The sequence below is a fragment of the Phyllobates terribilis genome, unplaced genomic scaffold (assembly GCF_046119375.1).
Source record: "Phyllobates terribilis strain yellow unplaced genomic scaffold, ASM4611937v1 Scaffold_11__3_contigs__length_659146591, whole genome shotgun sequence".
NCBI lineage: Eukaryota > Metazoa > Chordata > Amphibia > Anura > Dendrobatidae > Phyllobates > Phyllobates terribilis.
The window spans coordinates 631,132,406-631,150,103 of NW_027362771.1; the positions used below are offsets into that span (position 1 = coordinate 631,132,406).

The window sequence follows — 17,698 nt, forward strand, 5'->3', positions numbered from 1 at the left end:
TTCTGTTGTGCGAGGTTGGGGGGAGAGGACAGAGGAAGGAAGCATGAATGTTACCTCGCCACCAACACAACAGGGACTTGGTGCTCCTGGATGCGCAAGACACATGAGTGCCTTCTTGCTGCACTACCTGCAACATGACCCTCGATTTGTGAGAATTAGAAATAATCCTGACTACTGGGTTGCCACACATTGAAAAATAACCTGGGTAAAATCATAGAGGGCGATGATTGTAAAGCAAACCTACTCAATAGCTTCTTCTCCACTGTTTTCACAAAAGAAAACAATTTATTGGAGGAAATGCAGAGTGATAAAGTAAATCCTCTGCTAAATATCACCCACCTAACCCAGGAGGAAGTTCAGAAATGCCTAAATAATATCAAAATAGACAAGTCACCAGGCCCAGATGACATACACCCCCGGGTACTAAAAGAATTAAGTAATGTGATAGACAGGCCGCTGTATCTTATATTCAAGCACTCTTTATGGACAGGGACTGTCCCACTAGACTGGCGCCAAGCAAATGTGGTACCAATATTCAAAAAGGGGTCTAAAAGTGACCCTGGGAACTATAGACCAGTCAGCTTAACGTCTGTTGTGGGTAAATTGTTTGAAGGATTTCTTAGAGATGCTATTGTAGAATGTCTTAATGATAATAACTGTCTAACTCCATATCAACGTGGATTCATGAGGGATCGCTCCTGCCAAACAAACCTGATCGTCTTCTACGAGTAGGTGAGCTCACAGCTGGACCGGGGAGAGTCAGTGGATGTTGTAGACCTTGACTTCTCCAAAGCGTTTGATACCGTGCCACACAAAAGGTTGGTATATAAAATGAGAATGCTTGGTCTGGGGGATAATGTGTGCAAGTGGGTAAATAGCTGGCTGAATGATAGAAAGCAGAGGGTGGTTATCAATGGAGTAAGCTCATTGTGTGTCAGGGTTACTAGCGGGATGCCTCAAGGGTCTGTCTTGGGCCCTATATTATTTAATATATTTATTAATGATCTAGTGGAAGGGTTGCATAGTAAAATAGCAATATTTGCAGATGATACTAAACTTTGTAAAGTAGTTAACACAGATGAGGATAGGGCACAGCTACAGGAGGATTTAGATAAATTGGGGAGTTGGGCCAAAAAATGGCAAATGGGGTTCAATGCCGATAAATGTAAGGTCATGCACATGGGAAAGAAAAACAGCAGTCACCCATACATATTAAATGGGAAACCGTTGGGGAAATCTGACATGGAGAAGGACCTGGGCGTCTTGGTTAATAGCAAATTAAATTGGAGTGCCCAGTGTCAGGCAGCAGCTGCAAAGGCAAATAGAGTCATGGCATGCATCAGAAGAGGAATAGGGGCATATTACGAGAACATTGTTCTTCCTCTGTATAAAGCGCTGGTAATGCCGCACTTAGAATATTGTGCACAGTTCTGGGCTCCGGTGCTCAGGAAAGACATATTGGAGCTAGAGAGGGTACAAAGGAGGGCGACTAAGGTAATAAAGGGAATGGAGGGACTAGAATACCCAGAGAGGTGGTCAAAATTAGGCCTATTTACATTGGAAAAGAGAAGGCTATGGGGAGACCTAATAAATATGTATAAATACATCAGGGGGCAGTACAGAGATCTCTCCCATGACCTTTTTATACCAAGGATGGTGACAAAGATGAGGGGGCACACTATGCGTCTGGAGGAAAGGAGGTTCCTGCACCAGCATAGAAGGGGATTCTTTACGGTCAGAGCCGTGAGACTCTGGAACTCTCTGGAAGAGGAAGTGGTGATGTCCTACTCACTTAATGAGTTCAAGAGAGGCCTGGACGCCTTTCTTGAGAACAATAAAATTACATCTTATGCTTAGTTAATTAATCCAGGGATTTAATCTGACTGCCAGATTGGTGTCGGGAAGTGAATTTTTACTCAATGATGTAAATTGGCCTATACCGCATGGTTTTTTGTTGCCTTACCCTGGATCAACGCTGCGGAATAGCTGCAGTGCACAAGAAATAGGCTGAACTGGAAGGACGCTTGTCTTTTTTCGGCCTTATAAACTATGCAACTATGTAACTATGTAACTGTTAGATCCCCGGTACAAAAGTAAATTTGCAGAAATTATTCCTGCCATAGAAAGGAATGCACGCATGCAGGAGTATCAGCAGAGACTATTGCAGAATCTTACATGTGCTTTTCCACAAAACACCAGTGGTTCACGTAGTGAATCTCACAGTTCCAACTTGCCAACCGTGGGACCATCGAGTGTTCAGCACTCAAACCATAACAGAAACACAGTATCTGCTGGTAACATCAATTTTGCGGAATCATTTCACCACTTTTTAAGCCCATCCTTTGCAAGGCCACAGGAGACAAGAAGTCTGACACATAGTCAACACCTAGAGACGATGGTACAGGAGTATCTCCAAGTAAACATTGAAGCCATGACTGTGTCACTGGACCCTTGCTCTTTTTGGGCTTCCAATCTGGATAAATGGCCGGAGCTAGCCACTTACGCCTTGGAGAACTTGTCATGCCCCGCAGCCAACGTTCTGTCTGAACGTGTGTTCAGCGCTGCTGGTGGTGTGCTGACAGATAAGCGCATGCGGCTCTCCACTGATAATGTAGACAGACTCACGTTCATAAAGATGAACAAATCATGGATCCGAAACGACTTTTCTACCCCTGTGTCATCCTGGGGAGAGTAAAAGCTTGATGATTGGTTAAAATCACCTCACCAACCGTTTTAAGCTTTCAAATTACTAATCATGTTTATCTGTATCTTGGCTGGAAAATAATTTGGGCTTTGTAGCAGTGTGCAGTACTGATTCTATTAGGCCATTTATACTAAGCTCCACCAGATTTAAAATTACTAATCATGTTTATCTGTATCTTGGCTGGAAAATAATTTGGGCTTTGTAGCAGTGTGCAGTACTGATTCTATTAGGCCATCTATACTAAGCTCCACCAGATTTAAAATTACTAATAATTTTTAGCTGCATCTAGCCCGGAAAATAATTTTGGGGCTCCGAGATGCGCAAGACACATAAGTGCCTTCTTGCTGCACTACCTGCAACATGACTCTCATATTGTCAGAATTCGAAGTAATCCTGACTACTGGGTTGCCACACTCTTATATCCCCCACACTCTTCGATCAACCTTTTCATTTTAATAAAGACCAAAAAAATGGTCATTTTTGAAATTATAAGCATTAGCAGGTTATTAGAAACTGAAATCAAACAGTTTTCAACTCAAAACTTTATTCTAGGTGATGTTACATTTGCACAAAGGACCTCTTGTTCGAAAGGAGCTTCTGAACTCTCTCGTCCATTGAATATTTCAGGCTTTGGATCGTTTCTGCTTCAATTGTTTTTCATGAGGACAGAATACCCTCCCAGAGCTGTTACTTAGATGTGAACTGCCTCCCGCCATCATAGACACTTCTTTTGATGATGCTCCAGAGGTTCTGAATGGGGTAGAAGTCAGGGGAGCATGGGGGTCACACCATAAATTTGTCCCATTTTATGCCCATATCAGCCAGAGAAGCAGATGTGTTATGTGCAGCATGAGACGGTGCATTATCATGCATGAAAATGATCTTGCTGTGGAATACACGGTTCTTCTTCTTGAACCATGGCAGGAAGTGCTGTTTTAGAAACTCCACATACATTATGGAGTTCATCTTTACCCCTTCAGGGATCCTAAAGGGGCCGACAATCTCTCTCCCCATGATTCCAGCCGAAAACATTTCTCCACCTCCTCCTTGTTGGCGCTGTAGCCGTGTTGGCATGGGGTGTCCATCAACCAGCCATCCTCCACTCCATCCATCTGGACCCATACCTCTTGATTGCTAAGACACTTCATCCTGATCATCACACAATATTGATTGTAGTCATGCCTTGACCTAAACACTCCACAATTTGTTGCTTCTCAGCAGCCGACACATCCTTTTTCTTTCCCATTTTGGCAGAAAATGTAGGCTGCTTAATAATGTGGGACAGCCTTCTTAAGTAGTCTTGCCTTTCATTGGACACACCTGCCAAACTAATTAGCACAGGTGTCTGCAATTGCTTACAGTGATATAAAGAGCCCAGACACACATCACCATCAATGAGTTTAACTGACAAACAAAAAAATTCTTCCCTTATCACTCCTAAACACTTTTTGCATAATAATTTGGAACACAGTGTACATATGCTTTTCCACAAAACACCAGTGGTTCACGTAGTGAATCTTACAGTTCTAACTTGCCAACTGTGGTCTGTATGGAGTTGTTCAATAAAGGGCCCAAAATTAAGATATCATAGATGGGAGAGGTCTCTATGAATAGGAATTCCTAAGTATTTGATACCCTGTGAGGGCCAGGCAAAGGGAAAGTTGGACTGGATGGAATCCTGTATGGATTTGGGGAGGGGGTACATCGAGGGCCTCAGACTTCGCTGCATTGATTTGAAAATTTGACCATGTAACAAAGTGATCTATTTCAGCCATAACAGCAGGGATAGATATATGTGATTGAGTGATATATACTATGACATCATCAGCAAATAGAGAGCACTTGTACTTGGTGCCTCCCACCTCAATCCACCTAATATTGGGGTTATGGCGAATTGATGAGAGCAGGTTCTCCGTCACTAGGATGTATAAGAGAGGAGACAGAGGACATCCCTGCCTTGTCCCATTGGTGATTATGAAAGGTGATGAAAATGTTCTGATGCGCCCCCTGGGCCTTGGGACACCCGGAGCCGGACCCTTTTTGGTGGATGCTCGTGGTTGTAGTCTCCTTGGCGGCGACCCGGTTCCGTGGCTCCGGGTGGTCAAACCAGTGGCGGAACTATTTATGTGGTTTTGATGTTTAAATGTCTGACTACGCCACCCGTGGATTGCGGTCAGAGTGAACCGCCACTGCAGGGCAGACCGCTGAGGCTGGTGTTGTGGGTGCAGCAGATCGTAGCATAACTCCCCGAGGGAGGAGTATAGCCTCAGGGCAGTGTATGCGGAGGATGGGGGTGATGGTGCAGGGCAGCAGCAGTAACGACACGGAGTCAGTGATGCAGTCCAGGGTCTTTACTCACAGTTCTTATTATTCAGACCACTACTGCAGGTAACGGCTGCTCACGTCGTACTGTGCTCACCAGGTGAGGGGCTCAGACAACTCCCAGATAACTTTGGAGCGCTTCACAGGACCCCCTTTGTGTGTCCTTTGTCTGGCCTTTCTTACCAACCCTTCTGTCCGGCTGCCTCAGGCCTCCTCTTGGTAAACTTGGCGCCAGTTTCCCTGACCCTATGTGGTGCCCTCCTAGCAGGTGTAGCGAGGGGCTGCGCCACATAAAATGTCACAGCCTCCGTTTTCTAGCTGAGGGTCGTTTCCCGCCTCCACTAGTTTCGGGGACCGGTCTCCGCCTTTGGCCTGACCCCTCCACGCAGGTGGATTCGGGTGTGCGGTGGTGACTCACCCGTCCGCACCCCTGGGATCCCTTCATTCTTCGTTCCTGTAGCCTTCTCCGCTCCTCTTCCTTCCTTCTCCCTCTTCCAGGCCTGGGCCTCTGTTACTAGGCCCTCCTCCGGATCAGAGCTCATGCAGAGACCCTGCGCCCTGTCACTTCTGCTCAGACTTCTCTGCACTGAACTAAGATGGTGCCCACCTTTTATACTACCTTCTCAATGCACCCAGGAACTGCTTCCTCCCTGCTCCTGCACTACAGGGTTCCCCTTCCTCAGTGTTCCCTCCCCCTACTCCAGCCAGGGACAGGGACTGTCGTGCCCATCTCAGGGGCATATTGGTCGCCCTGCCCCACGGCAATGTGGTGTAATGCATGCAGGTGTCGGGTCCTGATCCACACTCCATCCTTACCTGAGAGTGAGATATCACACCTCTGGGTGAGGTGCAATACCTTTGTAGAAACCGAGCCCTCAGAGTGATACAGTTCCATTTATCTTCAGCCTAGGTGACGTATTGCGATACAGGGCCGTGATTTAGGCTATATAAGGGTCCCCTAGACCCCTGCCCCAAGCTTTTTAAGAGAATAATATATGGCGTGCCAGGAGACTCTATGGAATGCTTTCTCAGCATCCAACGAGAGTATCTAATTACAAATTTTTAACTGCATCTAGCCCAGGAAATACTTTGTGCCTAGTAGCAGAGTCTGCTAGTCAGCGCATTATCCCGGCTGTTAAGCAAGCTACACCACCTGTAGTTTGTCACTTAATTTTTTCAAAGGAAATGCTTCGAGACCACGGGATACTCAGTGAAGAGCATCAGGAGGCACCCCAAGGCATAGGGGCTGGGAATGGCGGTAGGACGCCTTGCTGTGGACAGCCGAGCTCGATCCTTATAAAAGCTTTTTAACTGCAGCAGCTTTAGTGGAGCTGGAATTACGCGGCTGCTGGCACGAGACTTGCCCTCCAATAGATTCTTGTAAAAGGATTTAAAGTGTATTCATTCAAATTAGAGAGACAATTTAAATTAAAAAGCTTAGAGCTGCCTCCAACACAGGGGGGCTCGCTCGACCCACCAGCGGACAGGCACCAGTATTGGGAGAGGGGGACTGGCCCTCAGGGTCCACTGCGGCTCTGGCACAAACCCGGCGACACGGAGGTGGCACGGGCAGGAATGGACTGGCCGTGTCGGCTTCTCACTTTTTGGATTTTAGAAGGGCATGACATGCCTATATCTGTGTCTCCCCATCTTTTTACTCCTCCACCTCTTTTCTTTTCGCATGACTATATGTACTTGTCACTTTTCCATGTGTTAGTTATGTCTTCTGAGCAGTTTGTCAGCTTTTGGACACCTTTGAAGGTGTTTTCTATGTGTTTCTATGTGTTTTTGTTTGCCTGCCATTGGTATTAATGGTGTTCGACGAACAGTTCGACGAACAGTTTGGCGAACACACAGGTGTTCGACGAACCGAACCGAACTCGAACACTACGGGGGTGGCTCAACACTACTCATGGTCCATGGTTAGGGTAGATATAGACAGTGTACAGGAGGGAGAAATATGAGGAAAGTGACGCGATATAACACTCATCTAGTATGTGAGAAATGGATAATAAAGGAGAGTTCAGCTAAGAAGGAGGGAAATGAGCAGATACAAGTGTCCAGTGTGTGAGGGAGAGATATGATAGGAATGATAAGAAACCAGCATTATGCAACTTGTGACAGCCACACGAGACCAAAGTGTGTGTCCAATGCATATTAGTTTGAAACAGGCATGAAGTTTTAGACAGTGAAGTGTTTTTGGGGGAGTAAATAAGAATTAATTAAAGCCCAGACAATTTTAAGGAAAAAAAAATAGATTCTTCTCAAACTGAATTGTAGAAAGTGATGACTGAGTCAATAAAGGGGAGGCACCTGGCGTCATAAGAGCCATCTTTTATTTCCACAATGCCTCTTGTTCAGTATGATATACTGGGGTACAAACAAATGGGAAAACATAATATGCCCATTTTTTATTTTTTTTATTTAAATTTTCTACATTTTTCTATGAGCATTTTTTGTTTAGAAACTTTTAGGACACACAACCCTTTAATAGAGGTATTAAGAAAAAAAAAATAAGGACACTAATTCATTTTGAGTGCACAACTCACATGATTCTACTGCATATATAAAGTACCCCTGACGAAGGCCCAATGCCGAAACGTGCATCGGGGTAAGTGCCACGCACTCCTCTCGGGTCCATACAGGTTTGTCATAGCATTGCCTTCCTAATCCTAGCATTCATAGGTCCCTCGGTCTTTGAGGCTTTGTCTCTTGCCCACATTATTATATTATTTTATTACTAATGGATTATTTTTTGGGCAAACCGTCTACCATACCAGTCATTTGTTTACATCTAGGGACGGCACTTCAGACACTTTAGACCTTCCTGGGTAACTTGCACATGAATCTCTTGCCAATTTGTACATGCCATCCTTGGGATTATGGAAGTCTCTCAATTACAATTATATAGTTTGGCATGTACTATGATGTCTCATTATTTACAATATTTGTTGCCTTGAGTATAAAATTTACTCACTGTATAAACTCCTGTAAACTTATAAACCTTCTGTATTTTAGCATTTTGAATTATGATCACTTTACATGTGTATATATATATTTCTCTGATACTATTGGTGTATGAACGTTTTTCTGCAGTGCCATTTTTGGACAGATCAAGATTCAATAAAGGTTTTCTACATATATCCATAGTCCATTGTATCATTTATGTTCGGAGTTCTGCTGCTATGGTTTGCATATATAAAGGCCTTGCACCTTATTGCACCTGGTGAGGTGGCCACTGTCTTCCAAGAAAAGGAAGGGATGTGTTAGTTTGGTGCCCATATTTTTGTGTGAGACACTTTAGAATCCTTTTAATACAAGTTGTTGCCCATCAGTCTAACACAAGCAAAGTCATTTCTCTATATAATTATTGGATGAATGTGGCAGACAGGAGCCACCTTACAAGGCAAAATCAGAGTTAAAAAATACTTATTTTGGAGACCAGTGTAAGTTCTAAGAAGAAAATGCCTATACTGGGTTTCACCAATCTTACAACCTTCTCATGTATCTTATAGCTTTGATTCCCTTGATTTCTACTTCTTTAGTGTTTAACTAAAGGTGATCTTCAGTTTATCTACAGACTAAACAGGAAAGAAAGCTGCATAATGAAGGCAAGTAAATCTGCAACGTTTACTACTGCATCATTGCCAACGATGAATCCCTGGGATGAAGAGCTTCTCGTTCTTTTGAAGTTGACTCAATGGCCATTGCCCCCGGACAATACAATTTTAGAGTTTTCCACCCATCCAAAGAACTCAGAATATTTCTTACCTCATCCCCGGTCTTCCTACATTGTGGGAGAAAATTTGGAAGTTCTCATCATAGCCAAGGACCATAAAGGTCGGGCAAAGAGCTATGGTGGAGATTTTTTCAATGCAAAGCTTCATTCCCCAAGTCTGAAAGCTGGAGTGAGCGGAACTGTGACAGACAACAAGAATGGCTCCTACACAGCTTCCTTCATTCTTCAGTGGCCTGGTGAGACCATGGTCTCCATAAAGCTCATGCATTCCAGTGAAGCCATTGCAATTTTGAATGAGAAAAGGAATACACGACCAGATAAGGTAAAGTAATACAAGAAACTAATGAAAGTCTTATCCATGTAAATAACAGTTATATTTGACATTTGAGACTTCAAAGGCTTGAAAGAGGCAAATACAGATAGAGGGTGGGTCGTCTATGATGATTTTGCTGGTTGGCTAGGACCATAAGTCTCTGTAGGTAGTAGTTCAGAGTCAACTTAAAAAAAAGTAAGGAAAACATAATGATGAAACAAATTCCTTTACTTCTTTCTGGTTACAGCCTTGTGACAAAAGTTTGATTGTTACAACTGCATAAAGTGTTAAAAAAAAGCTTGGTGGTTGAAGGACACATTTAGTTATGCAATGATCGTGAAATCTGAAGAACTTAAAGAGAAACTGTCACCATGTTTTTTTTCTATTTTTGTGAAAGCAGCATATTGTAGGGGCATAGAGCCTGGTTCCAGCTTTGTGTCACTTACTTGACTGCTTTCTGCACTTTTGATAGATTTCCTGTTTTATCTGTTACAGATGTAGAAGTGGTCAGAAAGCTGAGCTGTGAATAACCACACCCACACCTATGATTGGTAGCTTCCTGTGTACATTGCCAACAAGCTGCCAATCAATGGTGAGGGCGGAGTTACACAAACTAGCCTGATTGGTCTGCATGTGAAACCTTGTCAGTCACTGATAATCCCTTGCTGATAAAATGCTGATTGTATTGAAATTACAAAACGCAGTGAAGTAAGTGACACATTTCTGGATTCTGGCACTCCTGCTCTATGTTATGCTGCTCTCAGATTAAATAGTAAAAACCTGCTATAGCCTTTAAGAGGGTTGCCGTTAAGAGGGTTGTCCGGTGAAAACAAGTTATCGCTTATCCATAGAATATGCGTTAATGTTTTGATCAGTAGAAATCCATCCACTGGGACCTGCATTGAACAGTAAAGCTGGGCACTCAAATCCCTTGCAATTGGCTTTTTCTGGCAGCTCTATAGAGAAAGAATGAAGAAGTGACTGTGCATCGTACCTACTGCTCCGTTTTGTAATGTGAATAAGTATCCCATCACTAGAAAACCCCTTTAACTTTTAGTTTAGTTTTAAGCAGCAATTTACAGGGCAGAAAAATGTGCTATTTTACAAGTCCCCCAAGAGGCAAGTTGTACAAGTAATTGCCAACTTTCAACCACTTTGGGGTTATATTTAATTCATATCTTTCCTTTATTCTCTATACCCAATGACTCACTCTCTTGTGCCACCTGCACATCAAAAACATCTCTAGAATCTGACCTTTTCTTTTCATTTGAGGCAGCAAAACTCTTATTGTCTCTCTTATTCCTTTTTGTTTGTACCAGTGAAACTCTCTACCTTATAGTTTCCCTCTTACTAAACTCTCCCCTCTCCAATCCATCCTAAAACTTGCAGCCAGGATCATATTCCTCGCCAACCTCTATACCAATGCCTCTACTCTGTGCCAGTCATTGCACTGGTTATCCGTCCACTACAAAATAGAAGATAAACTTATCACACTCACCTACAAACCTCTCTACAGTTCTGCACGACCCTACATCTCCTCCTTCATCTCTGACCACCACCCTACCAATGCAACTCTGCTAATGACCTAAAACTAAAATCCTCAATAATCTAAACCCCCATCCCCAAGACTTCTCTTGTGCTGTGCCAGTTTTTGGAATGCACTGTATGAGAAAATTTATTTAGAATGGTTTATCACTTCACCTCACCTCACTTAGTTAAGTATTCCCTCTTTGCCCTTCCCAAACTTTTCTCAGAATCTGATCCCTCATATCATCTGTGTCCACACCTTGCTTGTTCTTAATAGCACACAGCACTCTGTGCTAGTCACCAGTTCTTCAACGTTTTGTGAATACCATATTTTTTTTATTAATGGCAGGACCGTACAACACAAGCACTATTACATTTATCTTTTGTCTCCCCTATTTCCTCCTACATTGTACGTTTGTGAGCAGCAGGAACCTCACTCCTCTTGGTATCTGTTAAATTATGTGTGGTTCTGTAATGTCTGATATTGTCTCTACATATCCCTTCTGATTAGTAAAGGGCTACAGAATATGCTGAAACTTTAGAAGTAGTAGTAGTTTAAGAAAAATATTATTTAGTATTATAACTATCTATCTCAGTTCTGCTGTGCTTTTCAGTGTGATTTCACCCTGCCATTGTCCGAGCTAAATGTTTCTCACAAGGCTGTACAGGCTTTAGGCAGTTTCAGCATCTTTGTAGGTAATTTGTATCACTAAATCATTACTATTTGCAGAGCTACTCCCCAATAGTAATGAGCGAACATGCTCGCCACTGTTCGGTACTCGCCCGAGCATCACTGTGCTCGACAAGCTCGGCGAGTATTTTCGGGTTGCTCGGTCGGGAACTCGGGTCCCATCCCTGCATGTTTGATGCTCTATAGAAAGCCAATGAACATGCAGGGTTTGCCTGCCATGCACTGTAATGCTGTAGCCATGTTGGTTGTGGCATTACAGTGATTGGCTGGCCGCATATAACTGAACTAACAGTCTTTCTGATGACTAATATAGCTATATATGCAGCGGTGATAGCAGGAGTTAGGCAGGCAGTGTATGTAGCAGACTGCAGTGCATATAGCAAGAGGGTCCATTGAACGTCCTGTTAGTATAAGTATTCCACTATATATATATATATATATATATATATATATATATACAGTACAGACCAAAAGTTTGGACACATCTTCTCATTTAAAGATTTTCTGTATTTTCATGACTATGGAAATTATACATTCACACTGAAGGCATCAAAACTATGAATTAACACATGTGGAATTATATACTTAACAAAAAAGTCTGAAAGAACTGAAAATATGTCTTATATTCTAGGTTCTTCAAAGTAGCCACCTTTTGCTTTGATGACTGCTTTGCACACTCTTGGCATTCTCTTGATGAGCTTCAAGAGGTAGTCACCGGAAATGGTTTTCACTTCACAGGTGTGCCCTGTCAGGTTTAATAAGTGGGATTTCTTGCCTTATAAATGGGGTTGGGACCATCAGTTGTGTTGTGCAGAAGTCTGGTGGATATACAGCTGATAGTCCTACTGAATAGACTGTTAGAATATGTATTAGGGCAAGAAAAAAGCAGCTAAGTAAAGAAAAACGAGTGGCCATCATTACTTTAAGAAATGAAGGTCAGTCAGTGCTAAAAATTGGGAAAACTTTGAAAATGTCCCCAAGTGCAGTTGCAAAAACCATCAAGCGCTACAAAGAAACTGGCTCACATGAGGACCGCCCCAGGAAAGGAAGACCAAGAGTCACCTCTGCTTCTGAGGATAAGTTTATCTGAGTCACCAGCCTCAGAAATCACAGGTTAACAGCAGCTCAGATTAGAGACTGGGTCAATGGCACACAGAGTTTTAGCAGCAGACACATCTCCTTAACAACTGTTAAGAGGAGACTTTGTGCAGCAGGCCTTCATGGTAAAATAGCTGCTGGGAAACCACTGCTAAGGACAGGAAACAAGCAGAAGAGACTTGTTTGGGCTAAAGAACACAAGGAATGGACATTAGATCAGTGGAAATCTGTGCTTTTGTCTGATGAGTCCAAATTTGAGATATTTGGTTCCAACCACCGTGTCTTTGTGCGACGCAGAAAAGGTGAACGGATGGACTCTGCATGCCTGGTTCCCACCGTGAAGCATGGAGTAGGAGGTGTGATGGTGTGGGGGTGCTTTGATGGTGACACTGTTGGGGATTTATTCAAAATACTGAACCATCATGGCTACCACAGCATCTTGCAGCGGCAGGCTATTCCATCCGGTTTACGTTTAGTTGGACCTTCATTTATTTTTCAACAGGACAATGACCCCAAACACACCTCCAAGCTGCATAAGGGCTATTTGATCAAGAAGGAGAGTGATGGGGGGCTACGCCAGATGACCTGACCTCCACAGTTACCAGACCTGAACCCAATCAAGATGGTTTGGGGTGAGCTGGAGCACAGAGTGAAGGCAAAAGGGCCAACAAGTGCTAAGCATCTCTGGGAACTCCTTCAAGATTGTTGGAAGACAAATTCCAGTGACTACCTCTTGAAGCTCATTAAGAGTGTGCAAAGCAGTCATCAAACAAAAGTTGGGTACTTTGAAGAACCTAGAATATAAGATATATTTTCAGTTTTTTCACACTTTTTTGTTAAGTATATAATTCCACATGTGTTAATTCATAGTTTTGATGCCTTCAGTGTGAGTGTACAATTTTCAAAGTCATGAAAATACAGAAAAATCTTTAAATGATAAGGTGTGTCCAAACTTTTGGTCTGTACTGTATATATGTAGACTAATCCAGCTGCATAAATTCAATGCTAGGCAGGAAGGCAGTATATATAGCGCAAGAGGGACCAATGAACGTCCTGTCTGCTGCTGCTCTAATAAGTACAGATATATGTAGACATAGCCCCAGATATTAGGGGCAAGTGCAATTTTCTTTTTTTATCTTAATCCTGATTATTTGCTTAAAAAGCAATCCAGAGTACACTATTTTTCTGCTCCATTTAATTGTTTTCACTGCAGAATACAGCCAGATCTGTTCCATATTTCAGCGATAAAAATCCAGAACTTTAAACTGAACGTGGAAAATATTGGCCTGCTTTTCTGTTCCGTTGCAGTGTGTCAGTGAAGCTATTCACACTAGGTCTCCGTGTAGAATAATAGTAGCAAATTACAGGCCTGCTATTTAAAACCGTTGTTCTCTGTCGGACGTATCACATATATCCAAAATCTGCCATTTCTCATGAGCATGGAAAATATTGTCCTCCATTTAAAATGGACAAAGTGCGTGACAATGGACTGGAAAGGGGTCATGATGGTGATGGTGCATGTAGAGGCTGAGGACATAGTCGTGGCCAAACTAAAATTATGCCACAACAAACACCCACATCTTGTCGCTCGACCTTCCTGTCCCAATTACTAGATTAATGCTTCCAGTCACTTTGCCACCACCACCATCAACCTGTCTTCCACACAGTCAAGTCTCAGCAGTAGACCTGAGCGAGCACTAAAATGCTCGGATGCTCGAAGCTCGGGCCGAGCTCACCGTGTTATTCGGGTGCTCGACCCGAGCAACGAGCCCAATGTTAGTCTATGGGAAACACGAGCATTTTTGCGGCGGCATCCCCGGCAAACTGTAGAAAGCCTAAAAAATGCCAAGAATGATAGTGACAGTGCTCAAATGACATGGGGACATCATGGGGATTGCCCCAGGAAGCATTTCTGACCCCCAGGTCACTGCTGTCAACAACGTGGTCAGAGGTATTAAGCCACTTTTATGGGCTCACAATAAAACGTTCAAAAATGAAACTGAAACTGTTTTCTTGTGAAATACGTTAAGGAACATCCTTTCCAGGGTAATGACTTGTGTATAAGTTAAAATAAATAACCAAAAACAAAAATACTTCTCCACACCTTGGGCTATGCTCACAAGTAGCATTTTTGATGCGTTTTTGCACTTTTGTATTGCTTTCAACCGTGACAAATGCATTAACTGTGAAACGTCATTTTAACATTTTACAACCTTATCTGGCCATGTGCTGTGTGACACATGCATATAGTGCTGAAAAAACTTGGTAACAGCATGGGGAAGACCCCTGGAAGCATCTCTGATACCCAGGTCACTGCCTTAAAGTGTGCGCATCAAAAGTGATCCTTGCCTCATCAGAAGATGCAGACTTGCATGTCCTTGTACCAGGGCAGTGTTCAGTTGTACCTCCCTCATTCCTTGCAATGCAAGCGCAAGTACGCAGCCTGCCACCCACTCACCTCCAGGCTGCAATACCATACTGCTTGCTTGCTTGCACTTGAAATTGGGCCATTTAGGCATGTAGAGGCAAAATCTGGCCACCAAGTCATGGCTGCGTCGGCAGCCTGGTATCCATACTCAGTCCCCAGCCACACGGCGGCCGAGTGTCCATACTCAGTCCGCAGCCGCCCAGCGACCGGGTGCCCACACTTGGTCCCCAGCCGTCTAGGGATGGCCGGGTGTCCATAAACGGTCCCCAGCCACCCCTATTTGTACCGGTGCACCTTATACACAAGAGTGCATACCACAACATTACCTGTGCCCACCACAGTGCATTTAGTGGGAAGGACAGCCTAATCACAAACACGTGGACAAGTGAATGTGGCCATGGTTGGTCCATCTCACTGATGCCTTCACACTGGGTTAATATTGTGGAAGCCAGGACACAGTTGGACAATGGGATGCAACACGTCTTCCCGACATAGAGGATTGCTGGTCCTAGGTCAATCAGGCTTCAACACAAAGTTCAGAAGGTAGACTGCAGCAGTGGTCAGCCTCCTATACAACGAGTAAATTATTCATGATCATGAGGCAATCCATCTCCTTAGCTTTCTGTTCCATGGAATGCAAGCGGATGTATGTACCAGCGGCCAGGCCTGAGGTGGTCAGCGATTTGGCGCATATCTACCTCCTCCGAGGATCGCTGGATGTTTTCCTGCTACTATTTCAGTTCTATGACTCCCATTAAAACAACGCTTCAGGTGATGAATGATGGATGAGGTGGTGACAAAGGAGAAAGAGCAGGAGTAACAGGTACCATTCACATCAATATCAGGCCAGTCAACCACACATGTCTTGTAGGATATGTTTCTGTACCAAAAGGAGCTGTTCGGCAACACAGTTATAGTGCATACAGTGAGTGCAATGCCTACCAAAAATTTCGAGGCATTCCAATGCCCCTTGGAAGTGACATGGAGGTCAGAGGGCCTTAACTAAACCATTTTCTCAATTTATAGCAACTGGATCTCCTATACACTGTTGGCCTAAGCAGTTAATGGAAGGCTTTCCAAAAATTAAGAGGAACTGCATGGTCCCTTGAAACAGACGTGTATTACAGCGTACTAAAATCTTTCTACCCATTATTGGGAAGTGGTTTTCCCTTAGTTTTCGCCTATGCATTGAAAAGCAAAAGCTGACTAAAATTAGGAGGAAATGCAATGCCCGTTGGAAGAGTCGTGGAGGTTAGAGGTAATTAAAAACAACATTTTCAATGCCCCTTGGAAGAGACGTGGAGGTCACAGTAGCTTAACAAGACGGTTTTAATGTCCCTTGGAAGAGTAGTGGAAGTTGCAGTGGTTTAACAAGACAGTTTTAATGCCCCTTGGAAGAGCTGTGGAGTTCAGAGTGGTTTAACAAGACGGTTTTAATGCCCCTTGGAAGAGCTGTGGAGTTCAGAGTGGTTTAACAAGACGGTTTTAATGCCCCTTGGAAGAGACATGGAGGTCACAGTAGCTTAACAAGACTGTTTTAATGCCCCTTGGAAGAGTGGTGGCGGTCGAAGTGGAATTAAAAGACAATATAAATGCCCCGTGGAAGAGATGTGGAGGTCACAGTAGCTTAACAAGACGGTTTTAATGCCCGTTGGATGAGTGGTGAAGTATAGAGTGTTTTAACAAGACTGTTTTATTTCCCCTTGGAAGAGCTGTGGAGTTCAGAGTGGTTTAACAAGACGGTTTTAATGCCCCTTGGAAGAGATGTGGAGTTCAGAGTGGTTTAACAAGACGGTTTTAATGCCCCTTGGAAGAGCTGTGGAGTTCAGAGTGGTTTAACAAGACGGTTTTAATGCCTCTTGGAAGAGACATGGAGGTCACAGTAGCTTAACAAGACGGTTTTAATGCCTGTTGGAAGAGGGGTGAAGTTCAGAGTAATTTAACAAGACGGTTTTAATGCCCCTTGGAAGAGACATGGAGGTCACAGTAGCTTAACAAGACGGTTTTAATGCCCCTTACAAAAGCCATGCAGTACAGCATATTAAAAACATTATTCCCATTATTGGGGAGTGGGTCTCCCATAGTCTTTGCCTATGCCTTCCAAGCAAAAGCTGCCAAAAATTAGGATGGAGGAACTTGCAATGCCCCGTACAAGAGCCATGCAGTACAGCATATTAAAAACATTATTCCCATTATTGGGGATTGGGTCTGCCATTGTCTTTGCCTATGCCTTCCAAGCAAAAGCTGCCAAAAATTAGGACGGAGGAACTTGCAATGCTGGCAACACGGACCACGGTCATCCTGGTTTTATAGTGGTGTTGGAATCGGAGGATAAGGGGAAAAGCAAAAAACAGGCGAAATGAGGAAGTGTATACCCATTTGTGGGTGTGAAGCGGTGCATGGGAAGATACCTCCCAAAATAACACAGTGGATTTGACTTTATGTTACTCTGCTGTCATTTGGTGGTGATGAGAAGTCTGGCCCAATCTAGCCCTTGTTCATTTTGATAAGGGTCAGCTTTTCAGCATTGTCAGTTGACAGGCGAGTGCACTTATCAGTTATAATTCCCCCAGCGGTACTAAAAACACGCTCCACTAACACACTAGCGGCAGGCCAGGCCAGGAACTCCAAGGAGTACAGAGCGAGTTCATTCCAAGTGTCCAGCTTGGATTCCCAATAATTAAAAGGCACAGAGGAATCACGGAGGACGCTGGTACGGTCGTCAAGGTACTCCCTCATCATCTTTTGAAACTTTCCACTCCTTGTGAGAGCACCCCACGGATCAGGGCCTGTAAGCTGGGCCAGTCGCATAAAACTGTCCCAGAATGTTGACAGTGTTCCCCTGCCTCTCCTGGATTGGAGTTACGTCTCTCTCG

At 43.7% G+C, this 17,698-nt stretch overlaps 1 protein-coding gene across 3 annotated transcripts in view; it reads left to right on the plus strand.

Annotated features, from left to right (window-relative positions):
- LOC141167152 (NXPE family member 3-like) overlaps positions 1–17,698 on the plus strand; it is an 82,075-nt gene that overhangs the window by 32,789 nt on the left and 31,588 nt on the right. For 2 of the 3 annotated variants that reach the window (XM_073654541.1, XM_073654540.1), the window contains exon 2: positions 8,596–9,087. In XM_073654541.1, coding sequence (XP_073510642.1) covers positions 8,632–9,087 — 456 coding nt within the window. In that variant the 5' untranslated portion in view covers positions 8,596–8,631. The remainder of the gene's footprint in view (positions 1–8,595; positions 9,088–17,698) is intronic. The other variant, XM_073654542.1, reaches the window with a different exon arrangement.